The following is a 14,914-nucleotide window of genomic DNA, read 5'->3' as shown; positions in this document are numbered from 1 at the left end:
CTTATGATTTATGAAACTGAAACAAAAATCTCTCATCTATTACACACTCTCTTGCCATAGAGATAGGCAGATGAGGTGCCAAATTTGAAGCTGCTGTGACACTTTTGTTCATATATTTATGGAATGTGTCAATAACTAACCTTTCAAAGAGGAAGAAATAGAAGCCTTAAATGCCCACAACATATTAGTGCACATCACAGATCAAGTAACATTAATATGTTTTTAAAAAGCCAAGGAAAAAAAATCCCTTCTCTAGATAGTAAAAATATCCAGCCAGAATATTGAGTATAAATACTAACCAACTTCAGATGTTAAGTGAGTACTTTCATGATATACATCAATAAGGTAAACCCAATTTATGGAACTGCATAAATAGTCAGGGAAAACCAGTTTTTAAAAACTTAAATTTTTCCTGTTGTGTGCCAGGATGCTTAGTTTTCAAATTAAAGTATATCAATGACAGATTTTAAAATAAGACATGTACCACCATACTTTTTCTTTTTGCCAGGTGTATGAGGTTACAACTAAGATGTTAATTTATCTTTCCCTCTTTTAGGAGCAAAAGCACTAGAAATCCTAAACGAGGAACCTCTTACTCCTGGGTCATGGGTAGTTTTTCACAGCTTTTGAGCTCCAAGGTGTCAGTGTACTATGTATTAACTGGAAAGATTGGCGCATACTCATCTTGTAAGATAGCAGAGGCTTTATAGAACACAAAATTATTCCAATTAAGGAAATATGCACCATCTATAAATAAATATCTATTTTACAAACTTGAATACTGGATAAATACAAAATTATCATTCCATAAAAATGCACTTCATTTTCTTTAAAAGGTATTTAAATAATATTTTGTACCACAAAAAACTATTACTGTCTGGAAACAAAGCCACTGATCATTTCTGTTGTAGCAGACCTGCTGCAGTCTTTTCTATGTTGTCATAATCATAGTATCTCCACATCATCTTCATACTCATCCAAATCTACATCACCCAGAGGCGAAGGCATTTCAAAGAAAGGTCTTTTATCCAACTGAAATTTTAATGCATTGGCCTTCTGATCTATAGGACTCAGTTCTGCTTCATAACTGAAAGGAGAAAAGGCTGTGGTGAAGATAGACATTCAAAACAAAAACACCTACCTCATTCCTGACAATTTTATACATTTAAAGGTAGATTAGTTTTGTTTTTTTGTTTTTTTTTTTTTAAACAATAACCCTTTAAAACAGGTGGTGCAGTAAATAGTGGTGTTGGACTTAGCATCAAGAAGACCCAAGTTCAAATTTGACCTCATACTTACTAGCTGTGACCCTGAGCAAATCACTTAACTTCTCTGTGCCTTGGTTTCCTCACCTATAAAAGGGGGATAATAACAGCACCTACCTCACAAGGTTGTGAGAATTAAGATATTTTCAAAATGTTTTGCAAACCTTAAGGTGCTAATATTTACATAAAGCTTTTAAGTTGAATACTTCTGCTAAAATACCAATTTAGATAAAAAAACTTTTTAATTCTGCTTTATGATGTCCATATGGAGTATGAAAATTTAAATCTGCATTGTGAATTCAAGAATTAAAATTTTAACAAGTTTAAATTTGGTAGGTGGTAAATGGATCATACAGGTCCAAAATCAACGAACATTAAGTGCCTACTACTGCCAGGCACTATGCTAGGCATTGGGGATACAAAGACAATAAATGAAACAATCCCTACCTCTCAAGGAGTTTACATTCTAATGGGGGAGTCCCTAAAGTCTTAGTGTAGTTTTAATCTATTAAAACTCAAGCTATCAAAGCTTAAAACTACATTAAGACTTTTGGCACATCCTGTGTATAGGGTGTTAAATACAAGGTAGTTCGTGGAGGAGGGCTTTAGCAGTTTGGGGAGAGTATAGGAAAGGCTTTCTATAATAGAAGGTGGTGGCTGAATTGTATCTTTAATGAAGAGATTCTATGAGGTAGAAGTAAAGAGGAAGGGCATTCCATGTTTCAGTAGTAGCCAGTGTAAAGGCATGGAAATAGTAGGTAGGGTGTCCTGTGTACATAGAGATTAGTTTGGCCAAATCACAGACTTGAGCAGTGAAGTCACATATGGCAAGACTGGAAGAAGAGGCTGAGGCCAGGTTGTGAATGGCTTTAAAAGCTAAACAAAGGAATTTATATTCTGTCTCAGAGGCAACAGAAAGCAATTAGAGATTGAATATAGGAGTTACATAGTCAGATCTCTGCTTAAGAAAGATCATGGGCAATAGCATGGAAAATAGACTGGAGTGGTGACAAATAGGTGGTAGTGAGACCAGTTAGGAGGCTACTGTAATAATCTAGGTGATGAGGGCCTGAACTGAGTGGAGAGGCTGGATGAGTGATATTGGGGGGGGGGGTTAAAAATGGCAAGATAAAGCAACTTAGTAGATGTGTAGGGAGTAGGAGAGTAAGGGATTGAAGATAATGCTGAGCTTACAAACCTGGAGACTGGAAGAATCATGGTGCCTGTGATGAAATTGGCAAGTTTTTGTTGTTCTAAACTTTGCAAATGCCACAAAAGTGAACATTTCCATAAATAAAAAAAAAAGATTGCATATGAACCTATTACGTATGTACAGCAGCTTGTCTTTTTTTTTTAAAGTATAATAAATTCAATAGTTTCAAAGCTGTTATACTCATCTGTGTCTCCCTCTGAATTTTCCTCTTTTCTGTATAAGATATAGGATGTGTGGAAGAGGGATGGATTGGGGGGCGGGGAATGATAATGAGCTATGTTTGGGACATGCTGAGTTTGACATGTCTCTGGGACATTAAGTTTGAAATGTCTTACAGGCAATTGGTGATGCAAGACTGGGGCTCAGGGAGAGACTGGAGTTGTATACGTAGATCTTTGAGTTAAATGCATAAAAATAAACCCATTGAAGGTCCCAGAAAGAGCCCTGGGCAGCACCCTTACTAGGCGGGTGTGATACAGGTGATGAAATCAGGAAGGGAGAACAAAGAATGTTGGAAAGATAAGATGGTATGCAAACCACAGAAATGTTAACTGGAAGTCAGTGGTGGCAGAGAGGCAGTAAATAATTATTCAAGAGGCAGCATAGTATAGTGGAAAGAGCATTGGATTTTGAAATGAGGCCCTGAATTACAATCCTGTTTGTGTTACCACCTGTGCAACCTTGGGCAAGTCCCTTCAGCTCTCAGCTCTCACCTCCTCATTTATAATGAGAAGGGTGGGACTAGATGCTCGACATGGGTAATCCTGACTGAGGAAAGTAAAACTGACCCTTACAGTCAGAGACGACTGACTGAGGTTTTGTGTCTGGGGGACTAGGTGGTGCTATCAATAGAAATGGCAAAGTTCAGAGAAGGAATAGATTTCAGTTCAGAACTTGCTGCATTTGAAGACTAGGATGGAGTCCCAAGTGGTGATGGGAAGTCATGAATATGTGTCATATAGCAGAAGAATTAGAACTGTCCTGGTTGGGCCCTAGAAGGCAGAACGGGGAGTAATGAGGGAAGTTTCAGAGAGGCAATTTTAGGTTTCTTAGAAGGTAAAATTTCCTAACAGCAATCCAAAAGTAGAATAGGCCTTCCTTAGGAGATAGTGGGTTCCCATTTTTTTTTAGAGGTCCTGGGTTCTTCTACTTACTGCCTGTGTGACCTTGGGCAAGTCACAACCTCTGTGGGCTTTTTTCCTCCTCTGTAAAATGAGGAGATTAGACTAGGTGACTTTGAAGTACCTTTTCAACTTTAAGTAAATCTATGATTCCAAGATTCCCTCACCAGATATCTTGAAGTTGTATGACTACTTATCATTGAGGAAAAAGGGGATTCTTTATATGTTGAGATAGATGGCCTCTTAACTTCGTATCAATTCTGATTCTGGGGTAGGAGGAAACAGAAAAGAAAATAACAGAGAAGATAGAAGACAAGCAGATGAGAGCATGGAAACTGAAGGAGCAGGGGGTTCATCAAGAAAGAGGGAGGTGGTCCACAGTGTGAAATGCTGTAAAGACAGACAGTACACAAAGCAGGAAAAAGCACTGGTTTAAAGACTTAGTGAATGATGAGGGAGTGGATACAGTGAAGAAACTTTTTTTTTCCTAAAAGTTTAGGAAAGAAAGAAGGGAGGATGATAACTTGTGGAGATTTCAGAAATTTAGGAAAGTTTTTTTTTGGTGGAGTTTTTTTGGTTGTTGGTTTAAAAAAATATTAGGAGACCTGACTGTATTTATTGGCAGAGGGGGAAGGATCTAGAGAATAACAACAATGAAGCCAGGACTGGAGGAACTGAGAGATAATGGGACTAAGGGACACATGGCAGGGTTAGCTTTGGCAAGCCTGCTCTGCAGACTGATGGGGAGGAGTGAAGACAGAAGTTCTGAGATGAGTTCCCATAGAGCTCATCATACCATATTTGAATGACAGAAAAAGTACTTAGAAAATAATCACATTGGGAAACTACATTTTTACCAAGAGGGTGATTTCCATAAGCTTTTGTGCTGCATTGTTACATGGTGGTACATAAGGTCTATCTCAGGGGTGGGGAACCTGAGGTCTTGAAGCCACAAGTGGCCCTCTAGGTCCTTGGGTGAGGCCTTTTGACTGAGTTCAAGTTTTACAAAACAAATCCTTTTTGGGGGGATTTGTTCTGTGAAGTTTGGATTCAGTCAAAGGACCCCACTTGAGGACCTAGAGGGCCACATATGGCTTCAGGAGACAGGTTCCCCCTAGCACTGGGATATATAGTAAGTGAATAGTTTCTTGTGGTAAGTCTTTCCATATATCTACCTTGAAAACATTGATAACTCTTGCAAACCCCAACTATGCTTATTTTTCACATTTTTTTTCTTAATTCTTTGGACAGTGATTAAAAAAAATTGGTAAATATTTCTGACCCCATATAATTTAGATGAAATGCTAGGAAGACCCATTAGCCCAGGAAAAGAAATAAAATATTTTCTTCCTGTATTTATTCCTCCTGTTTTTATATTTGTTACCTTTATAGCATGAAGGTAAATGTTAGGTATTTGCATTTAATCCTGCTTTAGCAGCTTGAATCATACCAATAATAAATTGTTCAATTGTCAGGAGTATGTAAATATTGGTTCTTCAAAAACTGAGTGATGAATTGAGATAAACCTAGGAGACATGACCTAGGTGCCCAGGATCATCCTTTAGGCCACACAGAGATTTAGGTCTACCAAAAAGCCCACCAGACTCAGTTGACTATACAAAGAGGCTATTCAGTTTCTACAACTTGGGACTCCTACTCCAGACTTGGGACTCCAGACTCAGCTGGATTTTTTTCTCTTAACTCCTTCTCTCTTTTTAAAATCTATGAAATCTGCGTACTGTCTTTATCCTAGTAGGCAGTGAGGGGGTGCAGTAGATAGAACATAGGACCTGGAGTCAGGAAGACCTGGGTTCAAATCTTGGCCTTCGACACTTTTGTGACCCTGCGCAAATCATTTAACATTTTCCTCAGTTTCTTCATCTGTAAAATGGAAGTAATAATAGCACCTACCTTTCAGAATTGTTGTGATGATCAAATGAGATGTTTTGAAGGTACCATATAAATGCTAGCAATTATTATTATTCATCTAGTTCTTTAATTTTCACTGTTAAACTTTCTCCCATGGTCTTCTCTGTAAAACATTTTTCTCCTTAATGACCTTCTAGATGTGATTGGGAAGGGAATAAGCATTTACTAAGCACTTATTATGTGCCAAGCACTGTGCTACTATCTCATTTGATCCTCCAACAGTCCTGGGAGGTAAGTGCTATTATTCCCAATTTAAAGGTAAGAAAACTAAGCAGAGGTTAGGTGACTTGCCCAACGTCACTCAGCCAGTAAGTGCTAGAGGCTGCATCTGAATTCGGGTCTTTCTGACTCCAGGCCCAGGATTCTATCTTCTGTATCTCCGAGATGCCCCTATGAAATATCACTGTATGCACAAACCTTCCCTAAGAATAGTGATAACAAGGTAATCCTGTACTTCAAACCAATTCTGAAAAATATTTTACACAACAATACAAAAGCCCTGAACACAAATTTTACTTGTCTTTTAGTGGTAGCCATGTTTTAATTGTTTATTTGGTTATTGACTAAAGTTGTTATAGACAACCTACCTAGCATAGTTTAACTTTCCTACAGGTTTTTAACCACTTCTGTATTTACTGTCAATATCTCTGCGGAACTGTTATCAAGATTAGATTTAGTACAGATATAATTTGATTATGAAATAGACGGGTTATAATGTGACTATTTTCTATTTTAGCTGTTTTGTAAATTTGGTTTCCTTTAATTAAGATGTAGATGTACATGAGGAAAAGAGCACATTGATTCAAATACAGGTCCTAAAATGAGATTTCTTTGAAAGGTATCTATGTTTATTGAAAATAATTATACATATCAGCATATAAAATACATATTTAGTAGAAACATTTAAAAATATTTTTCCATTAAAAAGTTGCTTTTTAATCTATCATCACGTCACGTGTCTTTTCTTCACTTAGTTGTCATTGTCTTTCTGACAGTATGATTATAGGCTGCAGTTGGCTTTTGTGCAAGGGGGAATATATCATGTACATCTATAATTTATGACATAGCATGGCAGAGAGAGAGTTTAACTTCCACTTCTGATATATACTGGCTATGTGAATAAGCTGTGCAAGGAGCTTAAGCTTTCAGTGCCCCGGGCAACTCTTAAGTTTCAGAGAAAGAACACTAAGTTTCTCACCATGGACTCCCTTAAACTAGTAAAATCAGAGGTCTATTTTTTGAAAAAGTATCAATAAGCATTAATTATGCATTTACTAAGTGCCAAAGAGGAACCGTACTAGGCCCTGGAGATAAAAGACCAAAGTGAATAAAACAATACGTATATGCCAAAGGGATGCATAAATGATCAACATAAACCCTCGTCATTGTAAGGACACATTTTTAAAGTCTTCATTTATAAATCAGAAGCATTTATTTTACAAATGCCATCCTGGTGAAGGCAGGCAAAAGCACTTTTCAGTAGGACAGCTCAAAAGGTCATCTAGCACCAAAGAGGTCAGGAAGAATGTTCTCATGACAATCATAACTTTGGCCATAGGGATTTGGCTGTGTCTTACAGTCTAAAAATAGTATGTCGGTTATCAGCAAAATTAGCCAATTATATACCAAAGGGTATATAATTCACAGTACTGAAAATGCATGGTCAAAAATGTTTTTTTTTTTTAACTACAGACACTGCTTGGGCAGATGTGATTCAGCTAATTAAAATACTCAAGTATTTAAAGCTATGACTACAATTTATCCTTTTCATCTTTGTTGCCATTAAAGAATTAGAAAAAAGTATTAATGGAAACATGTGCCAAAATCTGTGAAAACGGCAAAAGAATGATTTAAAGTAATACCACACATTCTTTTCAGGTTCAAAAAATATTTCCAACTCACGATAGAGGAATAAAGTGAAGACATGTCATAACAAAAATGTGTATAAAAATTTCTCTAAATGCTCTAAGAGAAATTTCTAAATTAAAAATATGCAATTATAATGCAAAAAAGTATGATATTAAAAATAATGAATATAAAGCTTTCTGAAGGAAGGGATATTTTGTTTGTCTATGTATTCCCAGTGCTAAGCACTGCACCTGACATATGCCAGGTGTATAATAAATACTCAGTGATTAAGTATACACGACTAAAGTTGAATGTACAAGGTTGACAACTAGCCACAGTATGGAGTACAGGCAAGGTGAAGGTCACCTACAATAGGAGCTTCTACTTTCTTTCCTCCTACTCTCTTAACCCCTTACACAATCTGGCTTCCTGAAATCACCATTCCACAGAAACTGCTCTCTCCTAATTTACCAATGATCCCTTAGTTGCCAAATCCATTAGCCTTTTCTTAATCTTCATTCTCCTCAACTCCTCTGCAGCCTTTGACACTGCAGATTATCCCCTTCAGGTTTTCAGAACACACTTTCTCTTGATACACCTCCTCTTATTATTTGACCAATTTTTCTCTGTCGTCTTTGGAGGAATTCTCATCTAAATCCCACCCTCTAATCACAGGTGTCCTGGGCCCTCTTCTCTCTATACTCCTTCACTTGGTGACCTCATTAGCTTCCATGGATTTAATTACCATCTCTATGATGATGATTCTCAAATCTACTCATAATGTCCCAGTCTCTCTGCTGACCTTGGATACTGCATCTCAACTGCCTTTCAGACACCTGGAACTGGATATCTGAAACTGAACTCATCATCTTTCCCTCTAAAGCACACTCTCCGCCCCCACCCTCACCCCCTTCCCTGTCACTGTTGAGGGCAACACCATTCTCCCAGTCCCTCAGGCTCACAACTTAGGAGTCATACTGGATTCCTCACTGTCTCTCACCCTCCCTATCCAAGCTGTTGCCAATGCCTGTCAATTTCACTTTGGCAACATCTCTCAAATCCCCTCTGATGCTGCCACCTCTCTGATTCAGGCCCTTATCACCTTATGCCTGGACTATTCCAACAGCTTGCTGGGGGTCTACCTACTTCCAGTTTTTACCCATTCTACTCCAGCCCCCATTCAGCCACCAAAGTGACTTTCCTAAAGAGCAAGTTTGAGCATGTTACATGTCCTTACAACCCTCCCATCATCCCCATCAAACTCCAGTGGCTGTTTACTGTCTCCAAGATCAAGTAGAAAATCCTCTGTGGATGTTAAAACACTTTATAACCCATCCTCCTCCTACCTTTCCAGTCTCGCACCTATTCCCTGCCATGTACACTTTGATCTAGTGGCACTGCTCTCTTGGCTGCCCATGTTGCATGGACAACACTCTGTTTCTCTTAGCCCTGGGCATTTTCTCTGTTCTCCATACCTAGAACACTCCCTCCCTCCTTATCTCTGGCTATTGGCTTCCTTGGTTTCCTTGAAATCCTAACTAACCTCCTTCTGCAGGAAGCCTTTCCCAACCCCACAGAAAAGCTAATTCCCCTCTTCTTTATAAAGCTTGTTGGTACATATTTGTTTGTTACCTCAACCATTAGATAGTGAACTCCCTGAGGGTAGGAACTGTCTTTTCTCTTTTTTTGTATGCCTAGTGCACAGTGCTTGACACAGTGTAGGTGCTTAATGTTTATTAACTGACTGAAGGTAGCGGAACTAAGCTACTCTGATATTTCTCTGTTAACCCTATATTTAAAAAAATGGCAGCAGCTGTATCTTTATTTAACATCTCAAATCAGTTTGGTGCTATAGTGAACCTAATCTCTCTTCTGAAGAGACAAACAGGTACACTACGTATATAACATGTATATATATCTAATGAGTGCCAAAAACCACCAAACCTACTTTCTAACAAGCTTCTGCTGCCTTCATTGAAGGGAGAAATCATTGTGGAGAAAGGGCTCATATTACTACTCATCACCACCAGGAGCAACTGCTTACCAACTGCCCCCAACATGTAGAGTGAGACTACCCCCTACACCAGCAGTCCTGCTTCCAGCCTAGCCCTCACAGCCATCATCTGAGGGAGATACTTTTGTGGAGGGGCCAGATGTCCTTACCAACTGACACTCAAAGGCAATGTGCTATTTGAATAGATTTCTATTCCAGCCAGTGTCCACAGTCATCACCCTGGGAAACAATCACTACAGAGACATAGCCTTGCAAGTGCTCCTGCAGGTACTACAGCCACGTTGGCGGAATATTCAGAAAAGAAAGTTCTTATCAGCAAAACCCTTGGCGCTAACAAATTTTTATCAGTGGAAATGACAACAAAGAAGAGGCATTATCAACTGCTTTGCTGCTGCACCTTATAGACGATGGGACCTTTCTGATTTGTAGCTGAAGCCTTCCTTATGTGTTGTTTCCCCTTTGGAATGTAAGCTCCTTGAGAACAGGGATTTACATTTCTTTTTGTAACCCCCACACTTCGCACAGTGCTTTGTACACAGTAAGTGCTTAATAAATGCTACATTCATTCACGTTATTTTAAGAGATTCCTTTTGGAAACCATAATAATTGCATGAATATTCTATTTTCTCAAAAAATTACATACAAAAATTCATTTTTTAAAAAAGGTTAAAAATTTGCTGCTTACAGGCACAATTCTATGGCAAATGACTTTAGTTCACTTAACCCATTACTTGTGCCCATATAAATATAAACATGCCCATATGAAGTCTTGAAAAATAAAGTTTTCCATTTTCTTCATACAGATAAGATTACACAAAATGAGAAAATATATTCTTCAAGTTTTGCTCTCAAGATTGTGTATAAAAGAATTATACAATGAAACGATTTATTATACTTGCACCATTATGGCTATTCCCTTAGTAAACCTGCAATAGAGATAATCAACTGGGTATTTTACTTCCTTGGCCTGGGATAAAATTCATTAATAATTATGCAGGCATTTTTCTTTTGGGGGACTATAATCAAATGAGGTCCACTCTCTGCTCAAATATTTTTACGTTTATTTTCAATCTCTGAAGGTATGATAATAGGTCCTGTAAGAAATCTTTTGGGCTACCTTAAATGAACAAGAGCTGTTTAGAAATTAGATTACACTTAGATAAACAGAATAAGCTAAACCGATAAGAAAAGCAGAGAGATCAAAAATAATAAATGGATGAAATAATGGATGAAAATGGATGAAAAAAGTCATTTTTGAGGGTAAGGAGTTATAATCTCACTAGCAATATGCCTTCAGTGACCATTATTATTATTTTTTTTTCTGTTCTTCAAAATGCAGACAAAGGAAGTTAGAGCTCTTCTGGTAAGAAGGATAAAAAGTCTATTTACATCTTTCCTTTGATTAGTTCAAACTACTAATGGTTGAGGTAGAAAGTGGCTCAAAAGGTGAATAGAACTTTATTAAGTGGAGACAGCCTAAAGCTGAGGACAAACCACCAAAACAGATTTTTCTTAATCTTAAATGAAAATTCAATATGAGCTGATAAAGGAAAAATGAAGGATTAGTGAGAAACAAAACAAATTGTACCTTGTCATTTATTTCATTAAAAAGTTGTTCTACTGGAGATAATTGAAAAAAACATTTTTTTTGATCTAGAATCTTCAGCAACACATGCTTATGACTTAATCCTTACAGGACAGTAACCTCATGGCAGTATGGGTAAATTACAGGAACAGTATTTTAGGAGAAAAAAGTACTAAAAAGGCATGATCAAATTTATGAAGTAAAAGCATATGTCACAGCCACAAAAGATATAACAACAGAAGGATGAATGCTTTTGGTCAAAATTTTTCTAATTTAGAGATTATAGTAATTGCCTAAGTTGTTTTTTTTTTTTGATGCATGGCACAATGATATGATAGGCTCTAGAAGTTAATATGTCAATCATACTTTCATGACAGGATACTCTGAAAATCACTGATACGGGAAAAAGTCTAGAAAAATGGGGATGAATACAGATACCTAAAAAATATCAGTTCCTTGGTACTCTGGATTGGTAGGTGAAAGATTTATGATCACTAACCCATTGGTTTCAGCTATTTTCTAATTTCATTTCACTTAAAATAATCTGTTTGATTAAGTATGGGGTTAAATGAAACAAAAACACATGCATATGCTCTTCAGAAAGAAGATTTATGTAGTGTAGCCTACATATTAAACTTGTGCACCACACAGAATATACAGTAAGGTATTGACTTCACACTATAAATCCCTTTATGATCTCACTTTAATTTAGGGATGATTTCTTTTCACATATTCATTCATATTCATTTTCTCCAGCAGATTACCCCTCCTATCATCCTTACTCTTTAATCTTCAATTTCCCTAATTAGTACCTTCCCTGCTGCCTACAAACACACTTAAGTCTTCTCTATTCTTAAAAATTTTTCATTAGATCCCAGGCCCTCCTCCCCCCAAACCTTACCATTATTTACTATCTTTCGTCTCCTTTCTGAGGCAAGCTTCCTAAAAAAGCCATCTCCAACTTTTTTTTTTTGTTTATGGTAAGGCAATTGGAGTTGTGTGACTTGCCCAGGATCACACAGCCAGCAACTGTCAAGTGTCTGAGGTCACTTTTGACTCCAAGGCTGGAGCTTTATCCACTGCGCCACCTAGCTACCTCCAACTTTCCCTTCTTAACTTATCTAAACTCCCTACAGTTTGACTTCCACTAGTCACTTCACTGAAACTCCAATCCAATGTTACCAATGATTTTTTAAAAAAATAAGTTTTTATCTTCTTTTTCTTTTATCAATATAATTATCCCAAGTGTCCCTCCTTTTTCCCCTCCTAAAAACTACCCCATATGATAAATAGTATTTTTTTAGAAGGAAAAAAAAATCAGCACAGTTGATCAATGCCCTGAAAACATGTAATGGGTAACACCTTTGGACCTCCCACCTCCCCAAAAGGATAGGTTGGGAGTGACCTCTTTTATTTCTTCATTTGATTTTTGCCTTATTTTAATAATTTTTTTTATATTTACTTTTGATTTTTTGGTGTGTCATTCTATTTACATTGTAGTTTCTGTGTTTTCTTGGTTCTCTTTACTTTGCCGTGTATCAATTCATATAGATCTTTCCATGGTTCTACATATTCATCACACATTATTTCTACCATTTAGTAACATCCTATTATTACATGCATGTACCACAATTGGTTTATCCATTCCCCAACTGATAGGCATCTACTTTGTCTCCAATTCTGAGCTATCGCAAAAAGTGCTGCTATATAAATTTTAGAGTATATGGGAACTTTCTTTTTTATCAATAGCTTCCTTGGGATATAAACCCCATAATGAAATCTCTGGGTATAGACATTTTAGTTACTTTATTTGCATAATTCCAAATTGCTTTCCAAAATGACTACCATTTCACAGCCCCAACAATGAATTAGTGTGCCTATCATTCCACAAACCCTCCAAACCATCTATAGCCATTTTTTGGGTCATTTTTGCCAATATGTAGAGTATAAAATGAAATGTCAGGGCTGTTTTGATTTGTATTTTTCTTATTATTAGTGAATGAGGGCATTTCTTTTATGTGGTTGCAAATACTTATCTTGCAATTCTTTTTCCATTAGACTGCTTCCCTTCTTATCCTACATATGTTTTGTCTGGACAGAAGCTTTTCAGTTTTGAGTAATAAAAGTTATCTATTTTATAATTGCCTCCATGTCTATTTTGGTTAAGAATATATCTCCTACCCACAGCTGTGAAAGGTAGAGGATCTGTTTCTCTCTCTCACACATACACAAAATTTATTTATAGTATGGTCTTCAGTATTGACATTGCATATCCATTAAAATGTATTGTGAAATAAGTTGTAAAGTGTTAGTCTAATCCTAATTTATACCAGACCGCTTTCCAGTTTTCATCAAATAAGTTTTTTTTCTTTCTGATTTCTCCCTTGCCTCATCTGTTCCATTGATCTTTCCATTTTTTTTAAATGAATACCAGATGGTTTTGATAATTGCTGCTTTATAATACAGTTTGAGATATGGAAGTGCTATTGTCCCTTCATCCCTACTTATTTCCATTAATTCTCCTGATATTCCAGATTTTTTTGTTTTTCCAAATGAGTTGTGTCATTATTTTATCAAGCTCAGTAAAGTATCCCCTTGGTAATTTGGCTGGTACATCATTTAAAATGTAAATTAATTTTGATAATTTTTTATTACATTGGCACAGCTTTGCCATGAGTAATGAATATTCCTCCAGTTATTTAGGTAGTTCTTTTTTCCTTTAAGGAGTGCTTTGTGATTGAATCTATATTACTCTTTAATCTATATAACTCTTTAATTGAATCTTTGTAACTCTGCCTTGGGAGATTGAAACCCAGATATTTTATGCATTTGTAGTTCTTTGGAATGGGATTTCCTATTCTATTACTGCTTTTTGTGTTTTGTTATATGGAAATGCTGTTGCTTTTTGAAGATTTATTTCCTAGTCTGCAAATTGTCTCAATTAGTATCTTTGTTGATTTCCTAAGATTATCCAAGAAAAACATCATATCATCTGCAAATAGGGACAGTCTTATCTCCTGTTTACCTATCTTTATGCTTTTAATTTCATTCTCCTGTCTTCTTATTGCTGGCATTTCCAGAACTATATCAAATAACAATGGAAAGAGTGTGCATCCTCCTGTTTTGTTTTGTTTTGTTTTGTTTGGAAAAAGTTCTACTGTATCCCTGTTGAATATGATGCTTGCTTTTGGCTTTAAATAGATGCTTTTTCTATCTTAAAAAGGTCCCTCTAATCCAATATTCTGTAGGGTTTAAAAATAAGTGCTGTTTTGTTGTGATATTTTTTGCATCTAATGAAATGATCATGTGGTTTTAGATGTTTTGATTTTTAATGTGATTATGTTGTTTTCCTAATGTGAATCATCCTTGCTTCCCTGGCATAAATCCTACTTGGTCATAATAAATGATTTTTTTGGATAAATTGCTGAATGCTGTAATTTGTTTCAACAGGGGTTTATTTAAAATTCTTGAGTCAGTTAAGTGGTACTGGCCTACAGTTTTCTTTTAATATTTTATCTTTCCCTGGTTTAGGTGTTAGGACTAAATGCTTTCTTTCTCAATTTTTTGAGAATTTGTGAAGTATGAGTACTAACTTTAAGAATGTGACTGAATTCTCCTATGAACCTACCAGGATGAGGAGTTTTTTTGTAGTTCCTTTATAGCAAGATATATACTTCCTTTTCTGAGATTAGGTTATTTAAGATCTCTAAATAGTCTTCTGATAGTTTGGGTATTTTATATTTTTGAAGGTATTCCTCTCTTTCTTTGGTGTTCTCAGTTTTGTTGGCATATAACTTGTATATATTCTGATTATTTTTCTTTTTTATCTTACTGAGATTTCACCTTTAATGTGCTATTTTACTGATCTGATTTTCTATTTTTTAAATTAGATTAATCCTTAACTGGTCTTTTCAAAGAACCAACTTCTAGGTTTATCGT

At 36.3% G+C, this 14,914-nt stretch overlaps 1 protein-coding gene across 2 annotated transcripts in view; it reads right to left on the bottom strand.

The window, feature by feature from the left end:
* Positions 1-49: 49 nt before the first annotated feature.
* PPP2R3B (protein phosphatase 2 regulatory subunit B''beta) overlaps positions 50-14,914 on the bottom strand; it is a 113,095-nt gene continuing 98,230 nt past the window's right edge. Inside the window, exon 13 of one of the 2 annotated variants that reach the window (XM_027859458.1) lies at positions 50-1,087. In XM_027859458.1, the coding sequence (XP_027715259.1) occupies positions 946-1,087 (142 nt within the window). In that variant the 3' untranslated portion in view covers positions 50-945. The remainder of the gene's footprint in view (positions 1,088-14,914) is intronic. The other variant, XM_027859459.1, reaches the window with a different exon arrangement.

This window comes from Vombatus ursinus, unplaced genomic scaffold (genome assembly GCF_900497805.2).
Source record: "Vombatus ursinus unplaced genomic scaffold, bare-nosed wombat genome assembly UNPS02014168.1, whole genome shotgun sequence".
NCBI lineage: Eukaryota > Metazoa > Chordata > Mammalia > Diprotodontia > Vombatidae > Vombatus > Vombatus ursinus.
This window is presented reverse-complemented; position numbering and strand designations above follow the sequence as displayed.